At 35.5% G+C, this 12133-nt stretch overlaps 1 protein-coding gene across 4 annotated transcripts in view; it reads right to left on the reverse strand.

The window, feature by feature from the left end:
- Positions 1-1057: 1057 nt before the first annotated feature.
- Positions 1058-12133, reverse strand: part of c3b.1 (complement component c3b, tandem duplicate 1) — a 56975-nt gene continuing 45899 nt past the window's right edge. Inside the window, exons 31-43 of one of the 4 annotated variants that reach the window (XR_012397424.1) lie at positions 10039-10194; positions 9888-9947; positions 9715-9805; positions 8123-8174; positions 7949-8036; positions 7559-7648; positions 7352-7457; positions 6254-6343; positions 6099-6182; positions 5952-6032; positions 4268-4418; positions 2335-2720; positions 1058-1412 (exon numbers count right to left, since the gene is read on the reverse strand). Coding sequence is in view for 3 of the 4 variants with exons in the window: in XM_009296389.4 (XP_009294664.1) it covers positions 2582-2720; positions 4268-4418; positions 5952-6182; positions 6254-6343; positions 7352-7457; positions 7559-7648; positions 7949-8036; positions 8123-8174; positions 9715-9805; positions 9888-9947; positions 10039-10194 (1254 nt within the window). In the remaining variant the exon portion in view is untranslated. Of the gene's footprint in view, positions 2721-4267; positions 4419-5951; positions 6183-6253; positions 6344-7351; positions 7458-7558; positions 7649-7948; positions 8037-8122; positions 8175-9714; positions 9806-9887; positions 9948-10038; positions 10195-12133 lie in introns of all 4 variants that reach the window. The other 3 variants (XM_005174029.5, NM_001100013.1, XM_009296389.4) reach the window with 3 other exon arrangements.

Genomic DNA, 12133 nt, shown 5'->3' on the forward strand with positions numbered 1-12133 from the left:
AGAATTTTGGAAACTGGTAATAATTGACATGATCCATAGTAGGGCAAAATACTATTGAAGTCAATAATGATTACAGTTTTTTTTTTAATTTTTTAAGTATCTTCATCAAAAGTAGCAAAGGTTTGGGACAAGTCAATAGTGAATAAATGATGATGGACTTTTCATTTTTTGGGCAAACTACTCTAGCCTCATAGACAGAATTATAAGCTCTCCTGAGGATTTTTTAGGGACTGAGCATCGGTGATGTGTAGGCCCTATTGAAATTGCTCTGATTATTATTATTATTATTATTATTATTATTATTATTATTATTATCATCATTATTATCATAAGGCCCCTATTTGAGGAAATTTTGAGGGTCTAAACATTCTCGAAAAACTCTTGAAATTTTTTCACACACAGCTGAAGTGGTAAAAAAGTTTTTTAGTTTAATAAGGGTTTCAGAAGTAGGTGTGGCAATATGGCTCGACAGCGCCACCTATAAACATTTGAAGAAGTGGCCCCCCGAGTTACGTTTCATGCACACACAAAAATTGCCATTTCAGGCATTGTTTAACAAACTCTGAAACTCTAAAATGTTGATGATAGACTTTTCATTTCTTGGGCAAACTACTCTAACTGTGACCACTTAATTTTTTTTTGTTTGTTTTGTTTTTTGTTTGTTAAATCATGGTTATGTCTTACTAGTTCATTCTCCTATTTTAATTAACTTAAGTTATGGCTACATTTTACATTAAGATGTAGAAACAAGTTCTTTTTTTTTTACAAGTAGCTAATCTAAAACACATTTCTAGGCAGCTAGCATTATGCTAAACTTTTAGCTTGCTAACAAAAAGCTAGTTGAAAACACTAAAAATAGCTTGTTTTAGTAATATAAATAGTGATAGTTTGTTCTTGCCAAGCATTCTGGTACAGAATAAACTAGAAATCCACTTTATTGACCTGACACCAAAAACTATGTGGAAGATGATTACAAATAAATTTAGGACAATAAGTACAAAACTTGATGTGAATTTTTCTGAGTCTGATTACGAAAACAAAACCAAAACAAATAGAGTTGTGTAGACAATAAACAACTGATTTTATTTTAAAACCCAAACTGCAGAAAAGAAAGAAACAGCAAGAAAACTAGATCTTTCTTTTCTTAAAATTATTAACAAAGTACATTTCTGAAGATTGTTTTTTCCACAGTGAAAACCCACACTAGCGACATCTTGTCTTCCCTCTAATGCAACTCGTGGAAAAATGGTGGATGTTCTGTCCATCACTAGGTTAAACATGAAATGAGTTAAGAACTGTTTTGAGGTTGTTTTTTAGCACAGACAAAAATATATTTTTAATGAAAGAACTGTATTAAAGTCTGCGCAAAATCTAAATTTACAGTGTTTATTTTGCTAGCTCACATTGTTATTCTTAAAGGTGCAGTAGGTGATCTGCCAAAATGCTAATCGGTTAGCATATTAGCTTTGGATGGAAGGGGAGGTACTGTGTTTCAAAGCTACGCCTCCTGAAATTGCAAACGCGACCACCGCGACGACACGACAGCAGACAACCCACTAGTTCATGTCATTCCCCAGTTAGAAGTGTACATAGTGGTTGGCCCGGTTGCGTGCAGGAATTTCACTTATTAAGCCACACTTACATGCAATTTCAGAGCGAATATTCAGACTAGCATGGTAAACAATATAGGGAGCGCGTCACAAGCTGTCATTGTTCAGAAATGACCCAATGTGAATATAAAAGCAGATCCAGCTCAGCAAGCAGGCTAGGCAGAATAGCGCTATTTACTGATGTTTTGTTTTTAAACTAAATATAAATCTACATTATCGATGCTGTAAAAGGCCCTTATCAAACCGAAAATACACAACACTCTCTACATCAGCTCTGCATGAAACTAAATAGTTTTAAAACAGAACATTACCCGCTAAGAGTAATACTTGAGCCAGGGTGTCGTCCTTCCTCCAGCGTGCAAAAATAACTCAGGAATGATTCAGAAGTTTAAAAAGTTTCAATTCAGCATTAGATTTCGCTGTGACTGTGACTGTGTGCATGCGCAAGCCCAGCTAGACATGCAAGCGAGGCGTTCATGCCGGCGGCAAGCCCAAATCTGCATTTGCTGACAGAAAGATTGAGCTACTTATCGCAATTATGGGAGATGTCGGTCCGACAATATTTAATTGGATGAACATTTTTTTTAGTTTTATGCCTTACTCAGAATATAACAATACATATAAACACATTTAGATCATTTACTGTAATCATTACTACTGGACTGTGAAGAGACTTTTAGCCAGCACAACAAAAAATGCTTCTGAAGACAATTAACTACTGCACCTTTAAGGTCAATAAAGTTAATACACTGAAAAAAACTGGTTTGGTAATCTTCAACCAAACGGACCATTTGCTTATATTAATAGCCTCGTTAGTTTGCTATGAGGGAATGATGCGCAAAGAAAGCCCCGCCCTCTACTCAATATTCTGTTTTAGTTGTAAGTACATCAACCTATTGAAATAAACGTCTCAGCACTTCTGTTTCACGTGGACTTTAAGAATCAAAATAACACATAAGAAAAAGTTAGTCTCAAGCCTGACAGCCATCTTCAATCAGTTTCTTTGCAAAGCTCTTCAGCTCATCACATTTCTTCTGCAGTGTTGATCCACATTCAGACTCATCTGGCCAGCGCTCAACCCACGTTTCTTTCCCAAGCGTATACACATACCTGAGAGCAAACACAAGCAAATGATCAAATATGAATCCAAATAGATATATAGTTGAAGTCAAAATTATTAGCCCCCCTGTATATTTGTTTCCTAATTTCTGTTTAACAGAAATAAGAATTTTTTTTCAATGCATTTATAAGCATAATAGTTTAACTGACTAATTTCTAATAACTGATTTATTTTTATTTTTTATTTTCTAATAATTTATTTTACTAGATATTTTTCAAGATGCTAGTATTCAGCTTAATGTGACATTTAAAGGCTTAACTAGGTTAATTATGGTAGGGTAATTAGGCAAGTCACTGTATAACAATGCTTTGCTCTGTAGACAATCAAAATAAAATATTGCTTAAGGGGGCTAATAATATTGACCTTAAAATAGTTTTAAAAATGATAAAAATAGCTTTTTTATCCTAGGGAAAATAAAACAAAGAAGAAAAAATATTATCGGAAGTACTGTGAAAGATTCCTTGCTCTGTTAAACATCATTTGGAAAATATTTAAAAAAAAAATTTTTTGTTGTTATTAATAATTTTTTGTTAATAATTATGAATTATTTATAATTATTGTAAAATGATAATAATTATCAGGCCCGTAGCCAGCCTGGTGAAAGGGATGGTTCTTTTTTGTCAAAATGTGGACTTTTTTGCAGTTATTCAACTCAATTTCTATTTAATTATGATGTTTAAATACTCCAATAAGTGGCATTTTAAGCACTATTTTTAGCTGGATTAGCTTGTTGTATCCTCCATTTTTGATGTACCAAAAATATTTCCTAAGGATTTATAATAAACAAATATAAAAAAAAGAGCTTCACAATTTTCTTCTACCCTTTCTTGAAAATTTATCTAACAACATTAGCCTAATTAGTATAAACAGCAAAAATCGGTCGAAGGCACTAAAAAAAGGTGGAAAAAAAAACTTTATTAACATGGCTATTTCTTAAAACTGCGCCTAAACGTTTTGATAACACTTGACTTCATCAGGGTAACCTGATGTAGCTGCAATTTTAAGGAACAGCCATGTCAATAAAGGCTTCTCATTATTTTTCCCATATTTTTTAATGCCTTGGACTGATTTTAATGTTAATTCTGATGAATCCCTTACACAAAGAGCACTGACACATAATTTAAGCTACCCCTAAAAACTTTTTTTGTTTGGATTTTTATATGCAGCCTAATTAGTATTAAAATTAACTTTAATAGGTTGCTTTTGGTGCTTTCGACCTTTTCATTGGTCTTTTTTTTCTCTCAAGAATAATGTTCAAGATTTTAAATAAAAGTTAGGCTACTTGTAAAATGTTTTTTTTAACAAGTCGGTCAATGGTGAAAGTTGACTTCACTTATGTCATATTGTGCGTTTTCTTAAAACCTTCAATGGGTTATTTCCACAATTGATGATGATATTGCAGTCAAAATAGGTCAAATGAGAATATAGTGGCAAATATTCTAGACCAACGGCAAATTCTTGACCTTTGTCAGTGGGGGGCGGGGGGGATGGGTTTGACTTTAACTTTATATGTTATCAGTGGTATTACTTTACTTACTTGTTGGACACTGTGCTCCCTGCATTCCAAACATCAGTGATCGGCCCAATGACCAGATACTCCTGACCCTCTTTCAAATTAAGCCTGGTCCTGCAGCTTGCATGAGAGAGGAACATCCTCCTCTCCTTCTCATTCAGACCTTCCTCCGTCCCTAAAAACACAATATACACATGAGACCAGGGCACATATAAAATAAGAAAAACAGACTAAAGCCTGTATGTATGCTGTATGTTATATCCATAAAGTTTTTAGTACATTAAAGAGCTTCAAAAGTTCTTTAAAAAAGAGTTTAAAATGTGGGGTATTACATAAGAAAACACAGTTCAACACTTTAAAATATGATTTACCATTAAATTTAAACCCCCACCCCCCAAACACGTGCATGTCAGAGCCATGGAGATCTCTTTGTATTGCGCTGAAGCATGTGTGAAGCCTTCAGGTAGATAAATAGCACAGTGACAGACAAGAATGAAACTGATTTCCCTTACTAAAGTGAGCACTTTCCCAATGATTATTTGATGCATTTGTTGTGGAATTAATTCAAGCCTTTCTGCAATGATGAGTCACACATAATGTCATTATAAAGTTTGCATGCGCACGCACACACACACACACACACACACACACACACACAAACACACACAAACACACACACTCGTGCACACATAACTTTGTTCTGTTTTGCACGACTAATGTGACAAGACATACGTTAATATCCACTGCTGTATGGATATCTGTTGTGTTAATGTAGAAAATAAACCTGATTTAATGTCCAGGATTGAAGCGTCTTCTTTTATAATTGTACTGACATGCAGCTGTGTGCAGCGATTTTACTCTTTTTTTTTTTTTTATTAAAAACATGCACTGTTTTAAAAAGGTTTTAAACTCGTTCTTGAAGTCCAGATTATCACAGTGAGCTGAACAGATCTTTTAATCCCAGTTGCTTTGCGTACATCCTGTCTTGTGGATATGATTATATGGGTGAGTGGAAAAACAGCACTACTACGTCACATTGCGATCAACCTCAAAATGGGAGGGATTTGGCTCCTATTTTAACGTCAGAACATTAAAAGAAGAGACTTATTGTGCTCATATCACCCCAATTTGACTGTGGACACACTATACCTACACACAGTTCTGTCCAAAAACTTTCCAAAAATTGATTTTCATTATAAAATATGACTGTTCCTTTCTGGAAAAAATTATTTTTGTTATACCAAAATAAACTTAAGAAAATTTATAAATAACAAATAATTATTATACATGAATAAAAAGTCCAGAAATTTCAGAGCTGCGATGTGTTAAGTTTACTGTAAGACTATGTAAGTCAGCGTCACTCGAATGTTGTGTAACTCAAAAACAGCACATTATTTTCCCCTTCACAAATACAGACCTTTCTGGACGATTTCAGGTAAATTGGCATGAAAAGATCATGTGTGAATGGGCCCTTTTTGAAAATACCTGAAAAATATTTTCGTCAATTTTCCAGAATGAGAAGTTTTTAGTTACTGGTGAAGTCGTTTGAGTAATTTTATGTCAATTTACTGGTAGTACTGTAAAAAAGGTATGTCTACCTTTCCTATTCTCCAATATATTGTTCAGAATAACAAGAAAATAAGTAGTACATAATTAATTGCTGCCAAATGGCAATTTCATACCTCCATAAAGTGTTAAACAAACATACCTTCTTTGATAACCTGCACAATCTCCATCTCATACTGGTAATAGTGACTCTGGCTGATACTGATCAGCTTGACTCTGTAGGCTGAAGAAAAGTTGTTCATTGACAGGAATAATAAACAACAGTAATTTACCCTGAAGAAATATTCACCATGATGTAATCCGTTGCATACAGCGGCATTCCTCTGCTCTTTACCAAAAAATGCAAAGTCTTCCTTCATTACACAACAGTCTCCTGTGAAGGAAGGATTAATGATGTTTCTGGATAAAAGTGAGACGTTAAACTGAAAACACAAAGAGACTGACCCTGCGAGCAGCGGCACACGTCGCCTTCACAGATCTGATCCAGCTGCTGTTTGTCTTCAGGAGGAGAGTAGAACCTGCTACAGCTTTTATCTGAATAAATCATATAAAGTCACAGTCAAGCCTTTAGTTAACATAAAAATAATAAATGCAAAAAAAAAACAATATATTTCAGCCAAGAGAGGCATTGTCAGTAGAGTAGAATAATAGAATCATAAATATCTCTGCAAGCAGGAACATCCAATTTAATACTTTAGAGTTAATATTAGCAGTACCAGTGCTTAATTTGAGCCGGATCCTGTTCCAGCAAATTTCAGATATTCATGTTTTATGTTCTGATGTTTATTTTAACGGATCTGGCATTAACTTTGGCTTGGTGAATTTCTGCATGTGTGTGTGTGTGTGAGAGAGAGAATGTAAACAAGTCCGAGTGAAAAACAGCGAGCAAAGCTGTGTGGATTGTGTGTGCGCGCACAAACATAAAGGTAGTCACTTTTGACCAATCACTTTCTTACATTTATGATCGCTCTCATTGGTTAGTGATTATTGTTTCATGCGCATGGCATAGTGGGCTACATAAATAACATTTGTGTTTTCAAAATGCCAGAGGCAGTCAAGCGTGTATTATTTTTTTGAACCACGAGTAAATCTGACAATGAGCCTGATCAAAAGAGATCTCAAGAAGATGAAACTGCGCCGCTGGATCAGGACAGTGGGAGACAGAAGCAAAGTGATCTCAAGTCACAGAGTAAGTCATATTCTCCTGGCACATAATAGTGAGTGAACTGAATGTCAGTGGTGTTAGTAAACTGAAGAGTGATGTTTATGCAGTTTATGTTTGTAGCTACATGTTTGTTTGCTTTTTCAGGGTTAACCCATACCGTTATATTGCACAAAATAATTAAAGATTGTTCAGAAATTGTATGCCTTTCTTTCCGCTGTTACTCAGTAACGTCATGTTCTAGGAACACTGAAATTGTGTGGCAGATGTCGGTCATGATAACTTTTATTTCCTGGTTTTGTTCCAGAAATGATCCATTTACAAATGAAGCACTGAGCAGTACCACTTAGTAAACATATAAAGCATATTAAAGTATGAACCTTTGTTGTAGTACTGGTAAACTTTGACTGTGGAAGGCTGAAGGAGCCCCACTTTAAATTTCTGATTGAGTCTGAATGAGATCATTTCTGCCTCTTTGTTGGACACCTGTGCGGGATATCACACAAAGACAGATATTTAAATCATGCATTCATTTACAATACAGCATATTAACAAGACATGTAAGTCAAAAGTTCTTTATAGATTACCTTGAACAGGTGAATTATGAGGGATCCTCTGTCGCTCAGGTTGTCCACCACTTGGAAGTTGTTGATGTAGCGATCCACTGAATTTGTGAGCTGAAAAAGTCATGGCAGATGTTCACGTCTATAATGCTGGGCTCAAAATTATACCAAATACCATTAATTAAACATATGTCACAGTATTTATAATCAGCAATGACCTTTTTCTTGATGTCGACTATTTTAAAAGTAGCTTGTCACAATGCATTATAGGATTGCCTTCTTTATTATACATGGTCTGATGCTAAATTTGGCCAAACTTAAAGGTGAACTGCACCTAAAAGGCTGTCAAGGTTCTGTATACAATGCAGAATTAGCTGCTGTCACTAATGTAATGTCACACAAGTTTGGTCTTACCAACTCTAAATCAGAGTTTTCGGGTTCAAAGCCTGTAGGCAGGCCGATGTCTAGAATCACCATCCTCACTTGCCGTTCTTCTAGAGCCCTGTGTAGGTGAAAATTGGAAAAATATAGGAACCACACAATGCTAACTTGATTTAAAAAGCTGTCAACCCGTTTAGAAGTGCTCACCTCACATTGACATTGAGTCTGAAGGACTTTTCTACATCCGATGAGGTTTTTTCTAAAAATGGACAATAGAGTATTGGTGAAATCTATCCAGTAGACTTTTCATAAAGCTACATTGCAGAACGATCACATGAACACAAGTATTGTCAAACCCCCAGTCCATCCAGTTGGAAAAAAGAAGTATCAGGGGCCTCATGTATCAACGCTGCGTACGCACAAAAACTTTGCGTACGCCAGGTTTCACGCTCAGAATCGCTCACGTTTGGATTTACTAACAATGAACTGAACGTGGGAATGTGCGCAGCTTCACGGCAGCTTTCTGGCAGGCGTACACACATTTTTTGTGCGTGTCTGTTTTATTTCCATTGGCGACTCCTAGAGGCAGTTGTGTTAAATTCCTCTCTACAAAGTGTCTGAGCCTTGCAATGGCAGCTGTATGAGACGGGTTCAGCAGATATGTAAGGTTTCCATACCATACAGTTGACCAGCTAAACATTAAAGCACAATTTGCAGCGGTCGCCTGTTTTCCCAATGTAATCTGAGCGATCTACTGCACGCACATTGCTATAAAGACACTATCTGAAGATGAATTTGCATGCGTGAATCAGAAACATTTCCATTCAATAAATGTGCGAATAAAATATGATGCTTATTGATATGAACTTATTGATGATTCCTACTTTTCTTTCTCGTGATAAACAGTTGGCAAAATCTGATATGTAGCGGGGGAAAAAACAAGAAAGAGTTCATCAGACGCTGGATTCGAGCCGAGTTCATGCTCTAACGTATCAATTCATGATCACATGCGTCTTACGAGTAGCGCCACTGAGACTGTTAGGCGACCTGCAACATTTTACAGATATAAACCACACTATTTCTTTTTTTAATGCACTCAGTGCGATGTTCAGACCCAACTGTGTTGACCGCATCAGCTAAACTCTCCCACTCTATTTTTTTCTTTTGTTGTTAATTTCGGAGAACAAACTTGCAAATAACACCGCTTTTCTCCGGTCTACCTCTGAAAGCAGCACCTCCAATTCACATTCTGTTCAAAGTTTCTCTTTTTGCTTGCTTTTGACATTGCTTTTTCGTTGGGTTTTGCCATTAGCATAGTCATTAGCATATTCATACGGGGGAGGAGGCAGGGAGGGGTTTTGTGCTCGTGCATGTTGCGCTCAGTTTCACGTTCATTCGGAGGTACAAAAGAATATGCGTGGGATTCGGCGTACGCAGTGTTTCATACATCTGACATTTTTTCTGCGTACGCACATTTACAGCTTTGTGCGTACGCAATGTTTTAGTAAGATTTCCACGCAAGTCTTCGTACATGAGGCCCCAGGTGACTAAAACCAAACATTTCTAACAAAAAAAAAAAAAACATTTCTAAAAAAAAAGATTTTCTGAAACCCTGGGTATAGTGTCATCGTGTGGCCTATACAACTGAAGTTTTCACCCCATGATGTCAGAGGAGGGAGAAATCCCTTTATAAAAAATACTGTGAAAGTTACATTATTTCTGAAAGAATCAACAGTTCATAAATCCTGCACTGTACATCTCGGTATGGGGGAAAACACTGCAAACTTTTGTCAACTCACCATTAGTCTCAGCGATAGAGACGTCCAGCTGAAAGCCGTTGCATGTGCTGTTCTCATACACATCAGGAAGCTGATGGTAAACCGTCACTACCTATTACACATAAACGATGAATTACATCTAAATTTTTATATTCTAGTTCAAGATATTCTTGGTAAACATTGACATTTAGCACCTCCAAAACACCCTTGCCGTTCCCAGAAGCCGCCACTGAGAATTCCTGATCAAGAGGGACCTGGAAGACATTAAAAGTGTGTCATATTTCATACCAAACTTGTCTTTGTCTTCAAAAAGGAATTCAAAAGATGGAACATCCATAAACTCACTCGTGAAGAACGGGCCACATAAGCCAAGTTGGGATTGAAGGTCCAGCGAACATCACTCCGACCAGGAACGCTGAGCTGAACCAACAAATTGAGGTCTGACGGAGGAGGCCTCTTCACTAGATACTCAGACAGGGCCTGAAGAACCACCATGGTGGACTGATGGAGGAATATGATCATTATATGAAAACAAATGAACCACAACTACACCACTGGTCAAAAGTTTGGAATGAGTAAAGAAAAGTTGCTTAAGCAACATTTTTACAGTACAGAAATCCTCTGGAGTGTTAATGGGGTAATTATAAGACTTTTATCACATAATAAAAGTAAAATTACATTGTGATCAATCTAAATGATGTTACAATACATGGTTCTTCACTTGATGAAGGAATAAAAGAAGTCTTTTCTGCCTACCACAACTGCATATATTTGATCAAATATGTTGCAAAGTTGTGAAATATTCTTACAATTTAAAATAATAGTGTTCTCATTGGGTGTAGTCCCAATATTTTTTCATTATTGTTATTTAAAACAGAAGTATCAGCATTATTACTCCAACCGTCAGTGATACAGGATCCTTCTAACACTAATTTTAATATCACATTTTATAATGCGTCTGCATGTGTATACTATATATTAATATATAGTATACACATGCAGACGCATTATAAAATGTCTTTACTTTCACTCTTGGACTATTTATTGTGTCCTATAAACAAAAGAAAATACTGTACATTTTATTAGTAGTTACGAATGGTACTGTATAGGTTGTTTTTACATGACATTATTGATGACGCACGAAATTCAGAGGCAGGGCAGGAAGTGATTCCTCTACATAGGAATCACTATCAGAACATCAAAATGTTTCTGTTTTATGTTGTTTATAATTGTTTAAATCAGTCAAAATGAGAAATGTCAAACAGCTTTTATAGACTTCGAAATGCTTTAGCTCATAAAAAGGAAAAGGTTTAAGAAACTGCCTGAAAAATGGAAGAAAAGGCAGCATGTAATAAACATTTATTTAATACATCCATATGTACAAACTTTTTTTGAACAAGATAATTCATTTGACAGCACCAATAAAGATTATACACAGGCCTAGCTATGTATAGAAATATGCAAATGTGTTATATAAAAATCAGATACAAACACAACCACACTTATACAAAATCCAGGAGGATATAAATAACCCACCCTGCCATGTTATCGCTGCACTCAAATCTCTGTCTTGTTGTGCAATAATCCATGTCTTTACCAGCGTTTTGACAGAATAAACAACCGTAACGTCAACATCAAGATGTGTGGCAGCGCATAAATGTTTGTTGATGCGAAGTAAAAAAAAAAGAAATGCAACCCTTGCGACAAAACTAGACGATTATTATTGTGGAGCATTTTTCACTCTTACAAAAATAAATTAATAACAATGTAGACTATACATCCACACTTTTGTATGCTTTCATCTGTTTTTTCATTATGTCTGGAAGATATTCACATGTGGTAAAAAACTATAGTAAAGTGTTTAACTCTTTGTTAATGAGTGCTAAAGAATACTGTAGCATAGTAAACTGATATTCTGTGGTAATTATTGTAAAGTTAGTGTAAACTGTGGTGCATTGTGATCATAACGTAGAAAACTGAAGCCTATTGAATAATCTGTTTATTACTACAGTTGTGCTGTACCACAGCAACAATATGATTACGACAATTTCATTCAGGTAAGTATGCTTCCAAACACTATAGTATTTGCTATGGTATTTTTTCATGTAAAGTAATTATACAGTATGTACTGCATTATTGACAGGCAAATATAATTTAATAAAGTAGACTCTTAGTAAACTCGGTCCTCTTCATGATATAAGGATTAGGTAACACTTAATTTCAATGGTCCATTTGAGTATTAGTAGACTGTCTGCTTAATATCTGTTGATACTGCTGCTAAACAGACATTTAACTGACTATAAATAACTTTGAAAGTACATGTCAACTTACACTAACCCTAACCTCAACCAAACAGTCTACTTATAATCTAATGAAAATTAGTTAACATGTAGATGCAATGTAACTTAAATTTAACAAACAAACAATCAAAATAAAGTGC

This window comes from Danio rerio, chromosome 22 (genome assembly GCF_049306965.1).
Source record: "Danio rerio strain Tuebingen ecotype United States chromosome 22, GRCz12tu, whole genome shotgun sequence".
In the NCBI taxonomy this organism is placed as follows: Eukaryota; Metazoa; Chordata; class Actinopteri; order Cypriniformes; family Danionidae; genus Danio; species Danio rerio.